The sequence below is a fragment of the Chenopodium album genome, chromosome 4, assembly GCF_948465745.1.
Source record: "Chenopodium album chromosome 4, dcCheAlbu1.1, whole genome shotgun sequence".
In the NCBI taxonomy this organism is placed as follows: domain Eukaryota; kingdom Viridiplantae; phylum Streptophyta; class Magnoliopsida; order Caryophyllales; family Amaranthaceae; genus Chenopodium; species Chenopodium album.
In genome coordinates this window covers 78,227,604-78,250,522 of record NC_137837.1, presented here as the reverse complement: position 1 = coordinate 78,250,522, position 22,919 = coordinate 78,227,604, and the positions used below count along the sequence as shown (strand labels likewise).

At 34.1% G+C, this 22,919-nt stretch overlaps 3 protein-coding genes across 3 annotated transcripts; 2 read left to right on the top strand and 1 right to left on the bottom strand.

The window, feature by feature from the left end:
- Nucleotides 1–10,781: 10,781 nt before the first annotated feature.
- LOC145627420 (cell division protein FtsZ homolog 1, chloroplastic-like) lies at nucleotides 10,782–14,640 on the top strand. Its single transcript, XM_081679814.1, has 6 exons — nucleotides 10,782–11,138; nucleotides 12,417–12,516; nucleotides 12,735–12,964; nucleotides 13,237–13,404; nucleotides 13,783–14,016; nucleotides 14,115–14,640. The coding sequence occupies exons 1-6, from the start codon at nucleotides 10,866–10,868 to the stop codon at nucleotides 14,379–14,381; spliced, it is 1,272 nt and encodes a 423-aa protein (XP_081535940.1). The 5' UTR covers nucleotides 10,782–10,865; the 3' UTR covers nucleotides 14,382–14,640.
- Nucleotides 14,641–15,198: 558 nt separating this feature from the next.
- Nucleotides 15,199–16,335, top strand: LOC145628269 (F-box/kelch-repeat protein At3g23880-like). Its single transcript, XM_081680567.1, has one exon. It carries the CDS (start codon nucleotides 15,199–15,201, stop codon nucleotides 16,333–16,335), a length of 1,137 nt encoding a protein of 378 aa, XP_081536693.1.
- A 182-nt stretch (nucleotides 16,336–16,517) lies between these two features.
- LOC145627419 (transcription initiation factor TFIID subunit 6-like) lies at nucleotides 16,518–22,384 on the bottom strand. Its single transcript, XM_081679813.1, has 12 exons — nucleotides 21,870–22,384; nucleotides 20,866–20,952; nucleotides 20,337–20,438; nucleotides 20,150–20,258; nucleotides 19,934–20,037; nucleotides 19,706–19,843; nucleotides 19,504–19,599; nucleotides 18,817–18,941; nucleotides 18,437–18,569; nucleotides 18,121–18,246; nucleotides 17,930–18,041; nucleotides 16,518–17,067 (listed from the first exon to the last, which is right to left on the bottom strand). The coding sequence occupies exons 1-12, from the start codon at nucleotides 21,993–21,995 to the stop codon at nucleotides 16,691–16,693; spliced, it is 1,635 nt and encodes a 544-aa protein (XP_081535939.1). The 5' UTR covers nucleotides 21,996–22,384; the 3' UTR covers nucleotides 16,518–16,690.
- Nucleotides 22,385–22,919: the final 535 nt, after the last annotated feature.

Here is a 22,919-nt window from a genome sequence, read left to right as displayed (position 1 = left end):
GAATTCTATTCGGCTCGAGCAACCCTTGTTTTACTCCTCGCATAGATTGATGAGAATGTGTGTGTGTGTCATTCCCTAATGTTATCTTTGTGTCATTCTTTGCATGTTTGTTTGACACATGCATACTAGATACTACTCTCGATCTCCGACGATTTTAAGTTCAACGAAGTCAAATTTTGTTGAAATGTGCCGCCTTGAAGCAGTATGTTGTTTCGACTTTCGAGTGATCTAGCAGCCAACATACGAGTCTCACTTTCTATCATTGAATTATCTTCGTTTCTTATTATTTGCATCAAAAGAATAGTTTCCAGAATGATCATTTTTAACTCAGAATCATCCTGAAACTATTCGCTACTAAATTGATACAACAAAAGCCAAATTGATTAAAATCTAACGTCATCAAAAAACCAACTCGGCCCAAAAGTCAAACTGATAACATATTTATTAAACTTTTTATGATCGATATCTAATTTCGATGTGAACCTTAACAATGCAACAACCAGACCCAAACTTATAAAGTTGATTATAGTCTAACCTACCTATTGGTGACCCAACTCGTTTTATTCAAAGAAAAATCCATTTAACCTGAACCGTTTTAACTCACGAACCATTTTACCTGAGCAACTAACAATTTGTTACCCATTTGACCCGAACCATTTAAGCTAGACATGTTAGGTCAATATTTTTTGCCACATGCATGTGATCAGTGTAATTGAATTAATTATAACCCGTGACTTGTTTCAACTAATATATTTACAACTAGTGACTCGTTAAACGATTTGATAACAACCTATTACTATTTTAATCGATATAATTTTGTATATTTAACTTTAAACTGAACCTTAATTACAACTCAACCCAAAACTAAACAAGTCGATTATAGTCTAACCTATTGATGACCCGACCCGTTTCAATCCCAGGAAAATCCATTTAACTTGGAGTCTTGGAGTGTTTCAACCCACGACTCATTGTACCCAAGCAATTAACAATCCGTGGCCCGTTTGACCAAAACCATTTCAGCTAGTGACCCGTTATGCCTAAATTGCTTGCAATAAGTGATCATATCAGTTTAACCTAAATTATGTACAACCCGTGACCGATGACCTGTTTCAACTGATCTATTTACAACTCATGAATCAGCTCGTTGAATGATTTATTTACAACCTAACTAGGATAGATAGTTATATTCCGTACAAGTTCTACTCTGTAAAGTATTACATTCCCTCAATATATATCAGAATATTGCCAGTTAGCCACATACACTTCTCTCTTTCGGTCTTTTCAAAATACTTCCTCCATTACTCATTACTCATAACAAAGGGGCATTATTTGTGAGATATAAAATATTTCTTTGTTGCAAGTAATATATAATACTCACCTTGGACAACTAAAATTTTCTACATACCCCTCATGAAGGTAAAAAAAAAAAAAGGAAGAACAATAAATCCCTTTATTTTTTGTATATGACACACTAGCTTTCAATTCGCACGTAGGACTTGATGTTAAAAAGAAGATGAAATATTATTTAAAATAATTTTTAATATACACTTGTATATTCAAATCATATAAAAAAAATCATAATAAGATAAAAAAAATAAAAAAATAATAATAAAAATAAAAATTAAAAAAAAAATCATAAAAATAAGATAAAATCCGTCAATATGAATAAGTTCTACAATAGGAGTATCATTTAAAAAAAACAACGTACTCAATTGAAAATAAAGAGTTTTATATGAACCAATAAATCAAACAATTATATATTGAAGTATTAATAGATTGTACTTTGTACCCCAACAAAATTTATTGAACCTTTATAATTTGTTTAGTTATGAGTTGAATTTAACGAAGCTTATTTTAAGTATCTAATTAGAATTTACTTACGAAGAACAATTAATTATTAAAACTTTTTTCAATCACTTTGAACGACCTACTTTTTTTTCATTTGCTTAATTCTTTTTAAGAATAAAGTCTAATTAAGATACTGGTGCTCAAATTTATCCAACATATATTATACTTCATATATTACTTGACATCTTATTATATGTTACATGATGCAACGACATAAAGAAAACCATAGACATACATACTTCACTTACTCTATCTTAGCTACCAGCTAGAATTTCACATTCTGTTTACCTTATTCTAGGCTACTTTCTACTTGCTTAGGATACAAGTCGAAACTATTACGTAGAAATTACAACGATAACATTGCATGTTGGACATATATTCTAGTGGCCTTGGATTCACTTGTAGTTATTATGCGTTTTCCTCTACCTCGACAACCTCTTTAGCTAGAGGACGAGGCTTGTTTTACCCTCCACGCCGCCCATCTAAGCTTACATCACTTTCTTCTACCGGTGGATGAGGCTTGTTATATCCTCCACGCCCATTAACACTTACGAGTCTTTCTTGTGCTGGTGGGTGAGGCTTGTTGTATCCTCCTCGTCCATCAAGACTTACAGTACGACTTTCTTCGAGAGGTGGATGAGGCTTGTTATATCCACCACGTCCATTGAGGTCAACAACATTTCCTGCTTCTACATAAACAACCCAAGAAAGTATAAAAACAATAATTAGTCAAAGGGCATATATGAACGAAAATAATGTGTATAACTAATTAACAGCAAAAAAAAAAAAAAAAAAAAAAAAAAAAAAAAAAAAAAAAACCCTAGCTACAGCTTTAACGTTATTAACCCTATTGACTATTTTGACAAGAGCTTAAAATAATATTGAAAAAAAAGAACATAGTATATGCTTCTTCCGTTCTTTTTTTATTGCACCATAAGGGACTTCACGCTTGTCAATGCATTACTCTATCTATTAATATCTTCAATTATACTTTTGTAAAATTATAAAAATTTGATATTTGAAAAGTAGAGTTCGATACGAATCTAACTAGATCCCACATGACTACATTTTTTATAATGTAAAAATCACAAATGATGATTAAAGAAGATTAAGTAAATAGTGTAAAAGTTCTAATGATGCAATAAAATAAAAACAAAGTATATATAATTACTATAAAAACACACTACACTATATGACCACGTGTACCAATTAATAAGTACATAGGAAAAAGAAAATTACGTGTTTTTCCATTGGATATGTCACGAGCCGAGGCAACAAAAGAACAAAGTAAAAAAGTGGCAAAGAGTAGGCTAAGCAAGGGAAAGGGATTTGAGTATGCCATTTTATGGTTATTTAGCTACTGAATTCAATTCCTTGGAGCCAAAGATCACTTATTTATAGGCCAAAAATGCCATTTTAAAAATTAATATTTTTGTAAAATAAAAAGTATATAATGGTATCAATTTTTGCCAAACTATAATATGATAAAGTTTGCAGACATAAAATTGATGTACGTCGGTTAATTATTAGCTTATTTGCACCTATTGCAAACTAAATAAAAAGCAATTGTTAAATAAAATAGTAAAAATTGACGGCTAATTTGTCTAAATTAAATTATCAACCTCGAGCAACCCTTGTTGTACATTTACTTTGCACCGATTGATGAGAAATGTGGCTATGTTTTTATCATCCTTTTTTTTTTTTTTTTTTTTTTTTTTTTTTTTTTAATGAAGGACTCTACCGGTCAATATTAGTAAACTTTTCATAACTATTCTCTTTCTCTTATATGATCTTGTTGAGCTCATGAACAACCCACATGTGAGCATTCTCTTGTCCCACACTAAAACGCTAAACACTAAAAGGGGAGTGTAGTGGTAATGAAATCCCACATTAAAAGAATTCAAGAGTTACCACCACTATATAAGGCTAAGGGGCTACTCCCCTCATTGTCATATGGTTTTGAGGTGGAACCTCCTTGGTCTTGTAAAAGTGGTAGACTTGCACTCTCCCGTGACGGGTGCGGCCCAGACCCGTATTTAACAGATCTTGCACTCCCTTTGTACACTTTCGAGTCTCCATAAGCTTCGAAGTTCAAGCAAGCTATCAATGATAATAATGTAATATGCATGGGGTTGTTTGATGGTTTCAAATTGATAGTGTGGGGGTCGTCGGATTGAATGCATACAAGAAAGTGTACGTGCTCGTGTCACTTTGATTATATTTTTGTTGGATTATTTTTTGGATCAAATTAGTTTTTATAGCTGTTGAGTTTAAGAAGAAATTGTAGGCATGTAAACTTTGTTTCATTTGACTCAAAGTAGATTTATCGTTTGTATAACATTACAATCGGATAAGTTCAAACAAAATATTACAATCAGATAAGTTCAAACAAAATAAGTTCATAAATAAAGCTAAAAGAAGTTTTGATAATGGTTAATTAGGGTTATTCGGATTCAAACATGTCAAATTTGGTAGCATAATTCTAATGTATTATCTATTTCTATCTATACTTATATATTATTAAAAAGCGTTGCACGTGTCACCTTTTTTAAGTTCGACATATCAACAATAAGCGCCACATGTCATTATAAATATGACTTGAACTCAAGACCAACAAGTCTTAAGTTAAGAGTCTTACCATCTTAGTCATTTATTAGTTGTGTTTATTTATCTAACAAAATAATAGTTAACTTATAGTTAACTTAGATAAGTTAATTTGGTTTCCATTATGTAATGATTGAGTTTAACAACTAAAAAAATGTTTATAGCAAGACTTAAATTCGAAACCAACAAGTCTTATTATCTAAACACTCGAATTTGATTAGCAAATTAAACAATTACAAACTAGCAAACCGGGGCATCGCCCGGACTACACACTAGTTTTGACTTTAAATACATATAATAATTAAACATTTTGAAAAATTATTAAAAACAAATATTATGAAATTTTCTTATTACATCTTTTAAACAACAAATTTCACGATAAAATATTTCTAATACATAATTTAAATATTTATAGCCAATAATAATTTATAAATACTTAAATAGTAAAATAAGTTAAACGTATCAATTATTATCGTACGAAAAATATATGCGAGATTTAAGTTAAATCAAATCAAGATTTTTTTTTTTTTAGTGTTCTCTTTGATTCACCCTTTAGGCCTAATCCGATTTCGGAGCTCAGTCCTAAATGATTGAAGTCCAGTACCCTTATTCTTACGGGGGATCGAACACGTAGTCTTCCTACAAATTAAATCAAGATAGATTATGTAACCCATTCAAAATAACAAAAAACTATTGAATTTTTGACGTTGTTTAAGACTTTTAGTTTCCAAGAAAAAACTTTGGCCTATTCCAATTTAAGCTCAACCCATATATATTTACATAAAAGCCAGCCCAAAATATAATTTAAAGATCCAAAATTAGCCCAAAAATCAAATAATGATTTTGTGATCAATACGACGAAGCTTCGAACTAGAGGACATTGATCGTAGATCACCAGGTTAGCACTTTCTCTCTCCTCCTCAATTCCTCAACGCTTTCCTGCTTAATCCTATCTTCAATCAATTGTAGCATCGATTAATTCTGACTCCCAATTCGCTAATTTTGCAGGAATCAAAATCTAGCTTCAAATCGATTTGGGGTTTTCGAGTATTTTTCTGGGGTTTAATTTGATTGTATCCTCTCTATTTGATCGAAATCAGAGCGAAAGAGAGGGTTTTTTAGTGCAGAAAAGAAATGGGGTTCCTTGTTACATCCCTAATTTTCTTGGTGATTGGAGTTATTGCTTCTCTTTGTACCAGAATTTGCTTCAATCGTGGTCCTTCTACTAATCTGTAATTCCTCTTTCTCTCTCCTATATTTGGATCTTTGAATCTGAATTTGCTCAATTTTAACTCTACATTGTTGTTTATGATTATATGTTGTTGATGTTTTTATGTTTTGGTGATTGACTTGTTGAAATTAGGATTTGGGCTTAATTTTAAGTAATTTGGGGTTGATGAGAACTTAATTTTATGCTTATTTGAGTGTTCAAATGATTGGATACATCGAAGAGTTTTGTGTTGAAATTATTGTTTGAAAACTTTGATTTATATGAAAAGAAATAAATGGTTAATATGTTGTTGAAATGGATTGTGTTTGCTGGAGGGTTTGAGTTGATGGAGTAAACGAAAGGGAGTGATCTTCAGCCGGTGTATAATCGTGTAAGATATTGCAAGCCTTGGTTGGTGTTAAGGTTGTAGACTGTAAACGAAAGGGACTGATCTTCAGCCGGTGTATAATCGTAGAAGATAGTGTAAGCCTTGATTAAAGTTGTGATTGTAGCACAAGGCCAGATAACGTGCCACATTATGTGCGTAGTTTAAGCACAAGGAATCAAGGATTATGTACCCACTTCTTAGGATAGGCGGGGTTGAGAGGATTCTGTTCAAGGTACTGCCTTGTAAGGTGAGAAAAACATAAAAGTCTTTGTAAATGAAAAGGAAATATGAGAAAGGAATCTCCAGTTCTCCACTTTCTACCAGTGGAAAGTCTACCTTGTGTTGGAGTGTACTACAATATTCAAGGCGAAGAGCAATGCTATGCTACAATCTGCTATGATTGGCAGGGTCTATAGTCCCCTAATACATAAATATTTCCTTAGAGTTGTTACTATCCAAACTTGTAAAAGTTAATTTCTTAGGAAAATAAAGAGGAAAACTGGTATACAAGAAAAGCCGGTAAGTTTATTTGGTTCGTCTAATGTGTGAATTGGCCAAATTGGTCTACGAGTACAAAACTTTATCTGCATCAATTTTTACTAGCAGTCGTGCCAATCTCTTCTAACATTTCATAAATTCCGGACTTGTTTTGGTACCATGATCAAAATAAAATGATAGAGCTAGTGAGTCAATAGGTTAGAGATTTATTTTTTGAAAGCTGAGAGTCCTTGTTGGAATTATGATGGAGAGCTTACATATTGCAATTGACTTTCCTGTCATTGCCATGTTTTGTCACAACTTGTAGTTAAACAGGTGCCAAACACTCTTTATGTATCATGTGATTTTTTTTCTTCCTTTTTTTAAGACGAACTTTTGACCGTTAATTCCTACTTTCCTAGCCCATCGCCATGCCAATTGAGAAATATTATGATATTGGTCAGTGCACTAGTATTTCCTTTTGAGAAATACCGTGCCAATTGAGGGATATTATGCCAATTCATATTCACTTTTTTTTGTGACCAAAGATGCTAGTATGCATCCTTCCCAAAATTAAAGAAAGTGTATTAATTTGTTCAATTGTTCTCCATTTCAAGGGCAAGGATCTGTGTGTAAAATTGATTACGATTCTAATGGGTGCCTATGTGGTATCTACCTAATTGTTGAAGATATCCCTTAGTGTTTTATTTTTATTTTAATTTTAATTTTAATTTTTATATATATATATATCTCAATGTGCCCAATTATTTTACTTGTTAATGTTAATAATTTAGTGACTAAAGTATTTTCTTAATTGCAGGTTCCACTTAACTTTGGTTATTACAGCAACAGTTTGCTGCTGGATGATGTAAGTCTATTATTACCTTCCTTAAATCTTTATTGATTAAGTGAAACAAAAATAGTGTAATAGCTAAGTAACCTATGTAAAAGCATAACATGTTGTGCCGTGCATGTAATAATACATTTGCCTTTTGCTCTATCTTATGCAAAGTACTTTTATTCAATCCTATAATTTGGTTGGAAATTTGAAACAAATGCATTAGAGACTGTAAATCACTTGTAGACCACCATCTTTCTCATGTCATTTGGAGATGAAATTTTCATTTTAGGAGAGTTGGGTAGTTGTTCTCTAGACTTAAAGATAGAAGGACCATCAACTGTCTTCTCATGTCACTACTTCAAGTCTCTTTATTTTCCGTTGGAGAACGACTATAGCTGCTTTGTTTCTTTATTGAATGGTTGGGATAGACAAAGCCAGGACTATGCCTGGAAAGGCTTTAACTCAATGGGATTATCTGCAGTAGTGGGGTTTTGTATGGCAATATTTTGGTTTCTGGGGAAGTAGAGAAGGAAAAAAACACTGAAAGGTAAAATAGTGATTCAAAATTTCATGACAAATATGTTTCCTCCTTCCTGGTGTAAGCACTATGGAGTGATGCCAGATTTCCAGGTTTGGTGCATAGCTTCGTTGATAATGGGTGACTACTATTATATTTATAGTCAATTGCTGACTTCTCGCAAAAATCTTTACTTCCGTGGGAAGAGGTAATACTTTTCTGATGAAGTGCATGCTGCGAAATGCATGTTCAATTGCTGACTTCTCGCAAAAATCTTTACTTCCGTGGGAAGAGGTAATACTTTTCTGATGAAGTGCATGCTGCGAAATGCATGTTCAACTATCTCCACTTACATTGAGAAAGATGATTAGTCTAGTTTGCTGAGTAATCTTATCCAATAGTCTGAGAGGTGTCTCTGCTACCGGGTATTTTCCTTTGCAGGCCCGTCCTTGGATCAGATTCTCATTAAATTGTGTTGCACTTGTTGCTAGTTGTAACAATTATTTATTAATTGTTAGGCATTGTGAGCTCTATTGAATAAACCAATTCTACTACTAGAGAGAATGATTGATTATGATTACTGTCTTTACTGGCTAGAATGCAGTTCGAACAAATTAGTGTCATGGGAATTAGGCAGGAATAATGGTTGATCTTGCTTCATAATCATTTCTGTTGATCTCTATTGTAATCTGCATACCGTGCACGACAATGTATTAGCTCTATTGTGTATTGAAAGCTTGGAATGACTGTTGACTGTGCTTGTGGTTTCATTTTTATCTCTGCCTTTCTCACTATTTTTCTACTCTGTTAATTTCAACCATGCTAAATATTTGTTGTTCATATCAATTTCTATTTGTGTAGGTGGGCTATTGTATATCTTGCGCAGATGAAGCCCCTCATTAACCCTATACTGAATGAAGCAGAGTAAATCGGGTGTGTGGTGAAAATTAGAAAGAGTGCTTCTCTAGATACCAAATGTTACCATTTTGCAGATTTTCAGAGGAACTGAGAGCGATGCCATGGCAGCGATTTCTCATGTGGATTTGTATGTAATTCTATTATTGCAGAGAATAAAAATATTCCTTCTTTTTTGGCTTTGAATATCCCCTTGTATTTTTAAGCAATCTATTTGTTTGAATTGATGAATCTTCTTTGTGGATGAAATAAAATCAGTTGGTGGAACACAACTATAGGCACGAAAAATAGTTGTTGATGTACCTCGTTAGATATTGTTTGGCTCAAATGTTCTTGATTCATTATTTATTTGACTGTAAAAAAAAAAAAAAAAAAAAAATTAAATAAATTTAAAAAAAAAAAAAAAAAAAACGGTTAATTTGGGTGAGAATGTTAATTTAGCCGATATTTATGTATTTCAATTACTTCGTATACTAGTATTACTAATTGCTTGTGCTATCAAGTCAGAATTCAAATAGCACAATACATAATAAACCATAGAATTTTCAATTTTTCACTCCCATAAACAAAGTTTTAAGCCTATATATCTTCCTAGCAATGTGAAGATAAGTTGAAGAGCTAGCCAACTACTCTATTAACATCCTATCACGATTATCCGTTAAAAAAAAAATCATCCTATCACAAGTATTACATATTAATTACTTTACTTTAGTCAAAAGATTACGCTAATACACACTCATACTTAGTCAGTTGACACTCCAAAAATTGAAAAGAGCAAAGCGGTGTTTTACAATTATAAACAATTTCTAATTGCTTCTCAGAAATATTCGTACTAAAATTAGTCCTAATTCTTAACACAAAATTTCTAATTGCTTCTCAGAATGTCATCGTGCATATAATTGGTAAGTGACTAGAGTTTATTAAAACTCTATAGTTGTTAATGACATAACATACATTAACAGCCATTTCTACTTCTCCAAAATTTGCTCTATCTCTGATTTAGAAATATGCGTTGTCACCTTTTTTTTGGCCAATGATAAAAAAGAAGCAAAACTTATGAAATAATCCAATTATACTTATAGAATCTTATATCATTAAATTAGGAAGACACTTTTTAATTTTATATATGCAAATTTTAAAATTATATAGGAAAATGGTATAAGTCAGGCAGAGATCAAATATGTGTAATTATGTAAATGAGATCAAAACTAACGACACTCCAGCTAAAAAAAAAATAATAATAATAAGCGGGTTAAGTATGAGGCTCGATGTCAGGCGATTGGATATGGTTTCATTCCCTTCTCCTTTTCTTCGCTTGGGGAATTAGAGAAAGAGGTTGTTGCGTTTCTGAAGCGGATTCAGAGGTTCTCAACGACGCAAGACATTGGGGCTCGTGCTGTAGCTCATATCTTCACTAGGGTAGGATTTGCAATAGCTAGAGGAGTGGGGGCCCAGATTGTATCTCGGCTTCCCACTAATTTATTGTAGGTTGTATGACTTTTGTTTTTGAGATATAATAATAATAATAATAATAATAATAATAATAATAATAATAATAATAATAATAATAATAATAATAATTACTTCACCAAAATTCTTTGAATATCACCGACAATTCTTTTACGATGAAAGATGCGTCGTAAATAGTAAATAATGATAATTATCAAAGTCAAATCTCCGAAAATGTATTTTGCTCCAAAATAAAACCAATTCAATTTTGTTTCAAAAAAAATAATAACACATTTAAATTAAAAAAAAATAAAAAAAAATTGAATTTGATATCATTTCCAACTCAAATGCCAATGAGATAAAAAAGGGAGAAAATACTGTAACAAAGATTAAATAGAAAAAAGTGGAAAAGGAAATGGAAATGGGAAAAAAATAAAAATAAAAAAACTCTAAAACCCTAAAACATTTGTCTCCTTCACACTCTTCCCCAATTTCCCCCATCACTCACTTCCTTCCATTCCAGGATAATAATTCCTATAAAAGCCCTTTATTTTTGTTTTTTTCTCACTCCTCTTTCTTCACTCTCAAATTTTGCATCAAATTAAAGGAAAAAAAAATGGGAACTCTTGGATTTACAAATGCCAATGAATTAATGTACTCTCATCCAATTTCAACCCAATTTTCTCATACCAAAAAAAGTTTCAATTTTAACTCCAAAAATTTCTTCTTTCCCAAGAATTCAAAATCAAGAAGAAATAATGGGCGAAATTATGCAGGTTTTTCTACTTCTTGTTCATTTACTCCAATGGAAACTGCTAAGATTAAGGTTGTGGGTGTTGGTGGGGGTGGCAATAATGCTGTTAATCGCATGATTGGTAGTGGTTTGCAGGTATATTTTCTTCCAAGTTTCAGTTTTTATTTATTAAAATCCAATTTTTATTGTGTTTTGGGTATTTTTTTAATGAAATTGGGGCACATTTATATAATTCCATTGTCAAATTTGATTTTTGGGTATTTGTAAATGAAAATTTTGGTTAATTTCTATGCTGAATTCTTATGTTAGCCTCAATTATACTTAGTTGAGTTTACATTTTCTGTAATTTGTGATTGAACCCTTCAATTTCACTGTTGAATTGAGCATTTGAATATTCCACATTTAAAGTAATAAAAGTTACTGTTTTGGAGCTTCGATTTGTTGCATTTTTCGTTAGTAATGTGATGCCCTTTGCTTGTTGAATGGTTTTGGGCTGGAAAATATTGTTGCATTTTTGCTCTTTAGTGTCTAATTTTGCCAAACTGCTGTTTTCTAAGGTCCGCCAATGTGTTTGTAGGCGAGTTTCAGGCCCTTGTAGTATAAATTGATTTGGATTTATATTGATGAAGGTTAATTTTGTATCTCTGCGATACACCTTTTTTTTTTGGTGTTTTGGTTTGCTGATGAATTATGTTGTATGATATTCGAATAATTTGTGATAGAAATCGATAAGTAGCATAATTTGGAATTCACTGAAGTTGAAATCGTAATGAGGTCCCAAAAAGTAAAAAAAAAAAAACACACACATACACACCGTGGTAATTGATCTTGGAGAGTTTCTTAGTAAAACTTTATGTTTGCTGTCACTTCTTGCTTCTTATGGGTTCTTAGCTGTTGTAACTTCTCAGCTTTTTTATCTTCGCTTTTCAACCATGGCCACTCTTGGTGTTGTAAATATTGTCATACTATTTGTACTTCCTCACTTTGTTCTTTGTGGTTGCTTGATGATATGATGATTTAGTGGTTTGTGTAGAACCTCCCTAAATTTTCACTTCACCTACTCATTTGATCCTGTTAGATGTTTGGCTTTTTGGAACGTGTTCTGGAAGGAAGCTTATTTTTCATATTTGTTCTTAGCGCTCAATACTTGCCTAATTGGATGTTAGTAATATAAGACTATAAGTCCTAGTTGGCTTTTTGTAAAAAATTTTGTTAATCAACATTTGGCCACAATTGGTTATTCTACCCACGCCTAAATTACCACATGTGGCCATTTGCAGAACTTTTGTGCTAGGCCGTGGGAAAACTACTCTAGATTTATTACAGATATATTGCTGTATCAGAAATTGCCAAATGATGAGAGTCATGAGACTCCCTGCACACAATTTGATATATGTATGCCTTTGCTGTCAGGGTGTTGATTTCTATGCCATAAACACAGATGCTCAGGCGTTATTGCAATCAGCTGCTGAGCACCCAATTCAAATTGGAGAGCTTTTGACACGTGGATTAGGTCTGGCATTTTTTACATTGTTCAGAATAATAGACCTTATTTCTTGTTTATTAATTTTGATGTTCATAATTTAATTACGTATTAGTTTGCCCTGTCCCTAATTGAGCATCTTTTTTAATATTCATATCACGACCAGTTTTTGCCCACCTTAATTATTATTCTCAATTTATTATGTCTTCTGTATTGATTGTGTGGAGTAATAAGTAGTAGTGATGTAGGTACTGGTGGGAATCCATCACTTGGGGAGCAGGCTGCTCAAGAATCAAAAGAAGCTATTGCAACTGCACTTGCAGGATCAGACCTCGTGTTTGTAACAGCAGGAATGGGTGGGGGCACTGGATCAGGTGCTGCTCCGGTCATCGCTCAAATAGCCAAGGATGCAGGTTACCTCACTGTGGGTGTGGTGACATATCCTTTCAGCTTTGAGGGTCGCAAAAGGTCATTGCAGGCAGGTGCCCCTGTAGCTTTCATTAAATAATGTTTGAAAAAGTTTGTGCCTTGATAAAATATGCTGTTTGTTGGTTCCATTTGATAAATGAAACTTGTTCACCTTGTATTTCTTGTTTTCCAATCATGATTATAATTTCTTTTTTCCTTATGAGTGCCTATTTAAAAGATTCTTTAATGATCTTTATAATGAAGCTCATATTGAGTAGTTTTTTAAAATGTGAAATTCAGGTTATTGGCATTACTTCATCTTTTCGTTTCTAATCTCATCAGGCACTGGAAGCTATTGAAAAGCTGCAAAATAATGTTGATACCCTAATTGTGATACCAAATGACCGTCTCTTGGACATTGCCGATGAACAAACTCCTCTTCAGGATGCTTTTCAGCTGGCTGACGATGTTCTTCGCCAGGGTGTTCAAGGAATTTCAGACATAATTACGGTATGTCAATTGATATATAATCTTGTGACTCTGTTGCATTGACTGAAGCCTCTCTGTTGAGAGGCTGGACTTGAGTAAAAGTAAATGTGAATTGTGAAATATTGAAAATGTTTATTCAATTAGTCTCTTTCTAGGATGTTATAACATGTATGACTATATGAGACCATTATGTTTTTTCAAGGACATTTTATTTCAATTAGTGTGGCAGATGGTAAGCTTTTAATGGCCACAAATAACATATTGGTGGTGGTTTAGAGCCTAGATATTTGAGGGACATGTACAAACTAGCAGAAAGGAGAGTTTAGTTTTAGGCAATTTCCTGAGTATAAGCTCTTTCTTATCTTGTAGAATTTGAAATTCTTCTTTTTTGCTCCTTAGATTCCAGGACTTGTAAACGTGGACTTTGCTGACGTCAAGGCAGTCATGAAGGATTCTGGAACGGCGATGCTTGGGGTGGGTGTTTCCTCTAGTAAAAACCGTGCTGAAGAAGCAGCTGAGCAAGCAACTTTGGCACCTCTTATTGGGTCATCCATACAATCTGCAACTGGTGTTGTATACAATATAACCGGTGGAAAGGATATAACATTACAGGAAGTTAATAGAGTATCACAGGTACAGTTGAACTAGTTGAATTCCGAGTTCAGTTAGTAAATTTTTCAGCAAGCTTGACTGGCTTACTGTACTAATATTTTAAATTCGACATTTTTCAGGTAGTAACAAGTTTAGCAGATCCATCAGCGAACATAATATTTGGGGCTGTTGTGGATGATCGCTACAATGGAGAGATTCATGTGACCATCATTGCCACAGGCTTCTCCCAATCATTTCAAAAGACACTACTAACAGATCCCAAAGCTTCAAGGCTTTTCGATAAAGTAACCCAGGAAAGCAAAGGATCTACTGGTCTTCCGAACTCATCCCCGCTCTCTCCAAACTCCGTACCACCACGACAACCTCCAAGAAAGCTGTTCTTCTAGAGTCTGAAACATAACTCTTTCCGCCATGCCATTGTTTGATCTCTTGGTCATGGGTTTATTATGATCTTGGAAAAAAAAAATCAATGTTACATCTTGCTTATTCCTACCTCGTATCTCCCTCACGTCTTTTTTTTTTTTTTTTTTTTTTTTTTTTAAACTAGGATTTGCTTGATTCTTTGATATTTCCGACACAAATGCTTCAGTATGAAACATGCTAATGTAAATCTTCTTTAATTTGACCTGATTCAATTATTTTTAATTTGTTACAATGTTTATCAATTATTTTTTATGGTAAACTCTAGTAGAGCTTAAATTTGACCTGATTCAATTATTTTTGATGGTAAACTCTAGTAGAGCTTAAAGAGTGGAGAGGGATAGAGAAAGAACGGCCGGAGGAGATCAGGAGGAACACGCTGTCGTCTCGGCCTGAGATTTGTTCCATCCTTTTTTCCCACCCTAGAAAGGGTTGCTGGAGATAAATTGGTAGTTTTGATATGAAACCTTTTAATTAAGGAAGGTGGTTCATTATTGTTTATTTTTAGAAATTATTACAGTATTATTTTTCTTTATTGTTATTAGGTTTTTATTTGTGTGAATTTAGCTTGAATTTGGATTCTAGTAATTTTACTAGATCAAGTCCATACAATAGCACATCTTCGTTAGATATATATTAGATTCCTATAAATAGTTTAGATATTATTTAAAATTCTTTGTTAATTGTTATTAGGGTTTTGTTAATTGTTACTCTTACTACTATATGCGCATAATTTTATATATAGTTTTATTCGGCTGCTCAAAATTCAGACTTTGTTGTATCATGAAGATGAGAAAAACTTGTACACTTCCTATGGATATTATAGAAACAAATATACTCCCTAGATTACCCGTTAAGTCTCTATTTCGTTTCAAATGCGTTTCCAAATCTTTTTTAGCTCTAATTTCCTCCCCAGAATTTGTCGATCTCCATCTTCGACATTCTCTAGCTTTCGATGAAGGCAAACGCTACCTCTTTATGTCCGGGACTGATTGTTTCCTTAGATCCTTAAACCTTAATGCCCCTGAACTCCCCCAAGTGAAGTTTTCGCTTTCCCGGGTTATTAACTGGAGGAAGGGCAATATTTTCGTGGTTGGATCATGCAATGGTTTGGTATGTCTTATATTGGGAGACTTTAAACACGTCATATTGCTCAACCCGTTTACTAGATTTCTCAAAGAAATACCCTCTCGTCGTATCAAGAAAAATAGAGATGATAATTTGTGTTTAGGGTTTGGGTTTGATGAAGTTTGTCGAGATTATAAGATCATTAGTGTTATGAGATCATCTATCGTCGATGGTGTACCAAAAAACAATGTTATGGTTTATAGTGTGAAGGGCAATACATGGAAACATGTCGAAAGTAATGTATATAGTCCCTCTATATCGAGGGAGAGGATGGGAACTAGGTGTGTCGTCGTAAACAACCATTTACTGCATTGGATCTCCCAAGACCTTTCTTTGGATCCTTGTTATCGGATTGACTGCTTTGATCTCTGGACGGAGCAATGGACTCGAGTGCCATTGCCTAGGAAGTACGGTACTAGGGCTGCCTGTCTAGATTTGGAGATTCTTGACGGGTGTTTGTGTTTGTTGGTTGAATGGGGGGGTCAGTTTTACGATATATGGATCATGAAAGAATACGGAGTGAAACATTCTTGGGTGAAATTATGTTGCATTTCGAGCTTTCGTTATCATTGGGTAACTGATTTGATTACTCCTATTGCTATTTGTAATCTAAAATTGATGTTTTTCTCCAAAACTCACTCAAGGTTATATTGGTACAACATTAGAGATGAATCCTATTCCGAGGTTCAACTTCATGGAGGCACTCCTAAGTTGTTGTCACAAGCTCATGTATGCGTAGAGAGCCTTGTCGCCATTCCCGGAAGTAGACATATCTATGCTGCAAGCAACTAAAGCTAGCACATATGATCCTGATAAGTTGCCAAATCCCACCAGCAAACAATCAAAAAATACGGAGTCTCATATCATATTGAATGCCACTTTCAGTTACCTTAGTGTTTATTAGAAACAAGATTATGCTAATATCAATTAATTTACACTATTAGAATACAATCTAGGATTGTTTTTGTGAATTTGGACATTTGAAATAATATGCATTGAATGACTAATATCAATTAATTTACACTATTAGAATACAATCTAGGATTGTTTTTGTGATTGTGGACATTTGAAATAATATGCATTGAATGACTAATATCAATTAATTTACACTATTAGAATAGAATCTTCGAAGTATCGTGTTGAGCAACTACAAAAATAAGGATAGTTCAGGGGATGGAGTGAAAGAAAACATGCTAATGCCAAAATGTTCAAAGAGGGAGGATAACAAACGACCACCGTCTGTCTCTTCCTTCCAGGCCAGAGCAAGGGCTGATGCCTTTTTAGCGTGAACGTCTGTTTTATCTCTTCTACCACTGCTTCCTGAGACATTTTCATTTTGCAATTGCTGGCTAATTGCTGAAAGGCCAGCATCAGACCCCCCAACGGCTGCAGCAAATCCTCCAGCAATCCCTTGTATGTTGGCTTGCATGGAGTTCACTGGCATCACTCCCACTGCACCATTGGTTGATAATTTCTTCAGTGGCGGCTGTTGTAGCAGGTTGTCCGCGCTAGCTTTTCGCTTGCCTGGAAAAGTAACAAAAAGATAAAGGCAGAACCCAGGGATTGACACAAATCCAAAGGATGAGGTGCAATCTTCTCACAAGGATTTTAAGACTTCATACATTCTATCGAGGGGGGTGGGGAAGCCATGGTCAAATAAAAACCCATATTCATGTCTCTCATGGGACCGCCCACCTGGTGTTTGTACTGCCTTGTTCGACTGAATAATAAAACTTAGCCCAACAGGGTATACGGGAACAATTTAAAAACTTTTAAGGACTACGATCTGTAATAATTTTCTTTTTACAAGTAATTCTCCCCGTTGAGAATAAAAGATGACATAGTAAAAGTCAAAGGTCCAAGGGAACCCATATTTGGCTTTGAAAGTTACATACTTATATTGCCTGCTTTGATAGCAGGATTAAAATTCATTATTGTCAGTTTGTTGCAATGGTTCGAAAAAAAAAAGTCATTTTAGTATCAACCTCATATTCACATTTCATCAAAGTGCAATACTCTAGATGCGTTCATTGCATAAAATAGAAATTAGACTGCAGAACCTCCCCACTCCTTAGTATCCCAGACCTTGCCGATGGCAGCTTACATGTTAGCATATTGTGTCACATAGGATGATTACTTTTTTTTCCTTTATAATGAATATGTGGGGTGAGGTTGCCTATCTCTCACAGAACCAAGGGGAACCCAAAAATGTGCCCCCCTAGAACTACAAACTTAACCAAGCGAGCATCTATACTGTGTACACAAGATAAGAGCTGGCTTGCTGCAAGTCACTTCACTATATAAAGCATACGCCTAACCACCAAACCAACCCCTCACCCTGTTCTAAAAAAACTAGGAAAGAACGCAAAAGAGATTAAATACTTACTAGGTAGCATGGTCACAATCTTCTTATTGGACTTCAAGATAGGTCTTGCCAATGGAAGTGGTAAGCTTGGAAATTTCTTCAGCTGATCATGCATGCATTTGCCAGACGCAAACTAGAACATGTAATATTGTGTCAGTTCAAAACAAATTGAAGAACATAGTAATACTAGATATTTGGTACTAAAAGCTCACCAATAAGGCCCCATAGACCCGCCAAGCTTCTTGCCTTCTAATCTCATTCTTCTGCCCTTCTAGTTGCATCTCTGGCCCCAGAAGCTGCATATATGGCTCTAGATTTGGAAGTATCAGCAGACGAACCTAAAGTCATAAGACATTGATCAAGCTCTTAGTGGAAAAAAAAATATATCCTCTCTTTTGCCTCTGTTTTATAGAATTACCACTATAATTGATAATTGGTATACAAAATTAAAAATGTATAGCAGCATAGATAGATAAAAGTATTAATGTTACTTTTAATATCTTTTAACTCTTTGCTTATGAAACATACCACACTAGGTCCAAGGGCAGCAAGCCCTTGAATAGCACCATAATGTTGAGGCAGTGCCTTTTTTGGGTCCAAAAAAGCATGGAGCAGTGTCCTGGTGACTCGAGGCTGGAGGTTGTGATAAATATGCCCAAATCTGTCGAAGGTTTTTTAACCAATTAGACAAACAGCCATGAAGAGAGACAAAGATCTGGTTAACAAAAGGGCAGCCAAGAGCAGAGCAAGATAATAGTATGTGATATGACAACCTACTGCAGATTGCATTGTTTGTTCACCTTAGTAAATATATAGTTATACACCATAACTGCATAACCACAACAAAAATAGCATAGTTTCTACATTATTTTTCTCTAGGATCATTCATCCTGTAATGCAGACCATACCTTTGACATACTCGGGCAACCAGGTTTGCGCTAAGGTTTCTCAGCTCCCAATGATTGTCAGAATATCTGTTCCCTAGCCTCTTCGCTACCAAACAGGTCATGACAGAAGGCATAAGCTGGTGCACCTACAAAAAGGCCATGATTACAAGTTCAGGTGTAATGAGAAGAAAACATTCAGATGATTATAAAGTCAGCAGGTCTTAGGCAACAAGTACGTTGAGCAAACCGGATCTTTATAATTGGTATACAAAGTACACAGATGGGATTTACACTGAAAAACAGAATACAAGATAGGATAATATTAAAGTCGAAAAAATGCCATAACAATTCATTTCAGGCCAAGAACATGTACCGAAAATAAGTAATTACAACTAGCTATGTTAATTAAAGTCTTGGGGGTGGTACTACCGTTGCCTAAGGCCTAGAATTGAATATTGTCAACTTCATTTCTCTTCGTGGTTCTCTCTTAGGGCAAAAAAAAAAAAAAAAAGCCTTTGCGCTAATGAAGCTATGACAATCAATCATAATATATATTAAAGTAAACAAATGCTAGTCATAGCACCTTAGTTAGAAACTTAAAAAAACTTATCAAAGCCAATAGACTCAGCAAATGGAACAATTTAGCAAATGAAAGGGACAAGTAAGCTGATGCCCAACCATACCAGTGTAAAGTAGAGTTGGACTTACATAAGGCTCTACATGTATATGTGGGTTCTGGAGAAGGCTCCAAACAAGACGCATCAATCCAGTTAAGAGACTTAATTTGTTTAGATTCCGAGAAACCTGTAGTCATTTGACTCAATTCAGATCGTCAATTACCTAAAAAAATAGAAAATGTTTGATACAAATTAAAATCAAGGATTGAAGACAAAAGAGCATCACAAATTACCTCATCACCAATGAAGCATGCGAAGTAAGGTACCAAAGGATGAAGTCCAGAATCAGTTGCCAAGCTCCGCAAAGCTTCTTTGAAGAGAACTGTATCAGACTTGCATGTAGTAAGCTCAATAACTTTGTCAAAATAAAGCTACATTCAGAATGGAAGAAAGGCTTGGGTCAATGTTAGGCAATCATAAATCAGTGAAAGTTTAGGGCAAAAAACGATGAATTTATAAACCTGAAGCTCTCTAGATAAGACATGTTTGACCGGTAATTTAATGTCAATAGGGATTCCTTCTTCTTTGAACTCTAATTTATTTCCATCAGATGAAGCTGCAAGAGCTGTAAACATAGATCAGCATCAGAATTTTGCATCAGTGACTCATATATTAATTTATAGGCATATGTTGCAAAATCAAATCACTAAACACCATGCAATGTCAAGGTTTGATACCTTCAACTGGAGGATTCTCAGGAATGGCAGGCTGTACGCCTTCAATAGCCAGCCAGTGCACCGAAAGAGAGGTATCAAGGGGTGCTCTTGGCACGGGTACTTCAGTTACCTATGTCGATTAAGAAGATTATGGTATAGATAGGATGACAACTGATATTGATTAAAATTAGAATTAGATAGATCTTACATTTTTCAAATCTAGATCGACGTCATTAACATAAAACAAATCCTTCTGTCCAGCAGCTCTCTTGAAACGCAAAGGATCATTGGAGGCAAAACCATAGATCGGCTGATGCACAGACAACAAGAATCAATATAAGTCCATGAATTAGCTTAAGCACACAAAAACCAGAATAACCGAAAACATCAACAACAATGATTGTAAACAGGCTCCCACTTTGGCTACGGGTAGAATAGAGGAGACCATGTATACACAGCCATACCTAATCAAAAAAGGCTATATGGGTTGTTTCCAAAAGCCCATTAATTCAAAATGCTATAAATGTTTGCTACTTCATAATAATAAGCACAAATAGTTTGATAAGCTATGCCCATGGTAACCCAAAACAAAAGAGTTATCGTTGGCTCCATTTGAATGAAGTGCAAATAATTATCCAAAAGCCAAACCACACATTTGTTTGAAAGAAACAAGCTTCATTATGCCATCAAAGTACCTTTTAGCTCAATAGAACTAAGAAGTGTAGTCTTACTCTTACCTCTACATTTCTCAAGTTGAGAGCAGCATCAACATCATCTGCTGTTAAAATTGTGCGCTTAGAGTGTCGCATGCATTTGATTGCCTCCTATAAAATTAGAAATCTCAATTCAGTTTCTTCGAAACATACATTCCACCGCATTGTGATATGAGAAAAAAAAAATCTTAAGTTTTAAATAAGAAGACGTGAAGCTATCCAATGAGTCATTTTCAGCAAGATCATAATTCACAGGGCATCTAGTTACTTAAATTGACTAAATTAGCATTAATCACCCAAAATTTTGGTATTATATAAAAATTATCCAAATATAATTCAAAGAATGGAGCGAGTAAATATAGAACTTCCTATTATTATTACACATATAGTTGATAAAAATTCAGACTTTCTTATTATGCTGCAATTAAATAAATACATAAACTTCGTGGCTCAATAGCTAAACACAAGCCAAATAGAGCATCAACAACACCGAACCGATCAAATGAACAGACAAGCCAATACTTTATGCTTCTTGATCATCTCTTTGACATACTCCACCACCCATCACTCCAATCCAACCGAAAATACCAAACAAGACTCAAATCAATCTCAATTACATTGTAGTATACAGTCATATCTCAGCCCATCTATCTGATTCAACATCCTAATCTCAAATGAGACCTCAATTTGAACCACTGACTGAACCAACAACAAAACCCCAAATAAAAGCTCCTCAAATTCAACTCATTCACACAGTATAACCCACAATACACCCTGACAAGCTAAACATTGCTGACATTGGAGGCCAACTAGCTTAGTTCTTTAAAATCTTGGTGTAAAATCCAAGACCTCGGATCGAATCTCGTGCCTAAAAAATAAACATTGCTCACAAACTATCCAAAGAACTTCCTAATTTTTCTTCAAAATCAACAGTACTCCAAAATTCCCAATAGGGTTTACTTTGCATACAATTTAATAATAAAATAAAACACAAACAAAAATAATTAAAGGGTTTAATTAACAATTACCTGCATAATTTCTCGAACGCGATATTCAACATCAGGGGCAAGAGCAAGAGCAACATCTGGGGATAAATTATTGATGCCAATGCTTTGAGCTATCACCTCAATCGTCTCCTTTTGAATTATGCTCATCCCTTATTTGAATCAATCGAAAGAAAGAATTTTTGGGTGATTGTACAGAAATTAAAGGGAAAAAAAAATAATGGGTATAATCAATTTAGGATTAATTTACTTGTATCACAAAACCCCACTTCAAATTTGCCCCAAAAACCTCAATTTTCTCTAATTTTTGGGTGGGTGTTTCAGCAATTGAGGAAAGAGAAAGATGGAAATTAATTATGCAGGATTTTTTGAATTTAAGTTCGTCAGCATAAGTAAAGAATGAAAGAACTAAAGATTGAAGCTTGACTTGTTAGCGGGAATTAACAAGATTTTGGGTGTTAGAGAAGACGAAGAAGTTATACGGAGTAATTTATACCAACCTACCAAGGATTGAACTCTTTGAACTTTTAAAGTGTTGTAAATCTTGAAATGTTATACTTGCTCTTGCTCTTGCTGTTAAGTAAATTGACATGAACTTATTAAGTAAAGCTAAAAACATCATCATAATGGTTTACACTTTTCATGACACATTGTAGCTCATTAGCTCATGTTATTGTGCGTCTTAGTCTTTAATGTTACTTCGTAATTTGATTGTATAGTTAAGTTTTGTCAACGGTTATAATTAGGTTATTTAATGTTAATTTGATTGTAAAGACAAGTTCATGTCAATGGTTGTAGTTGGGTCATAATTCATGTCATTAAGTATAAATTTACTAATTACTAATATATGTGATTTGTTATGAAGTACATGTACTTCAATTGTTAGTCTTTCCCTTGCCTAATAAATATTGGGAGCCTCCGGCTCCTTCTGACCTAGCAAGTAGCAATGCCACGAGTCTGTAAATCCCCAATTATTGTCCTTGTACAATGGTGTTAAACATGTTTCCCTATTAAGTATAACTACATCTTATGTAGCCTTGTCCTCAAAGACCATAGTATCACACCAAGCCAAAA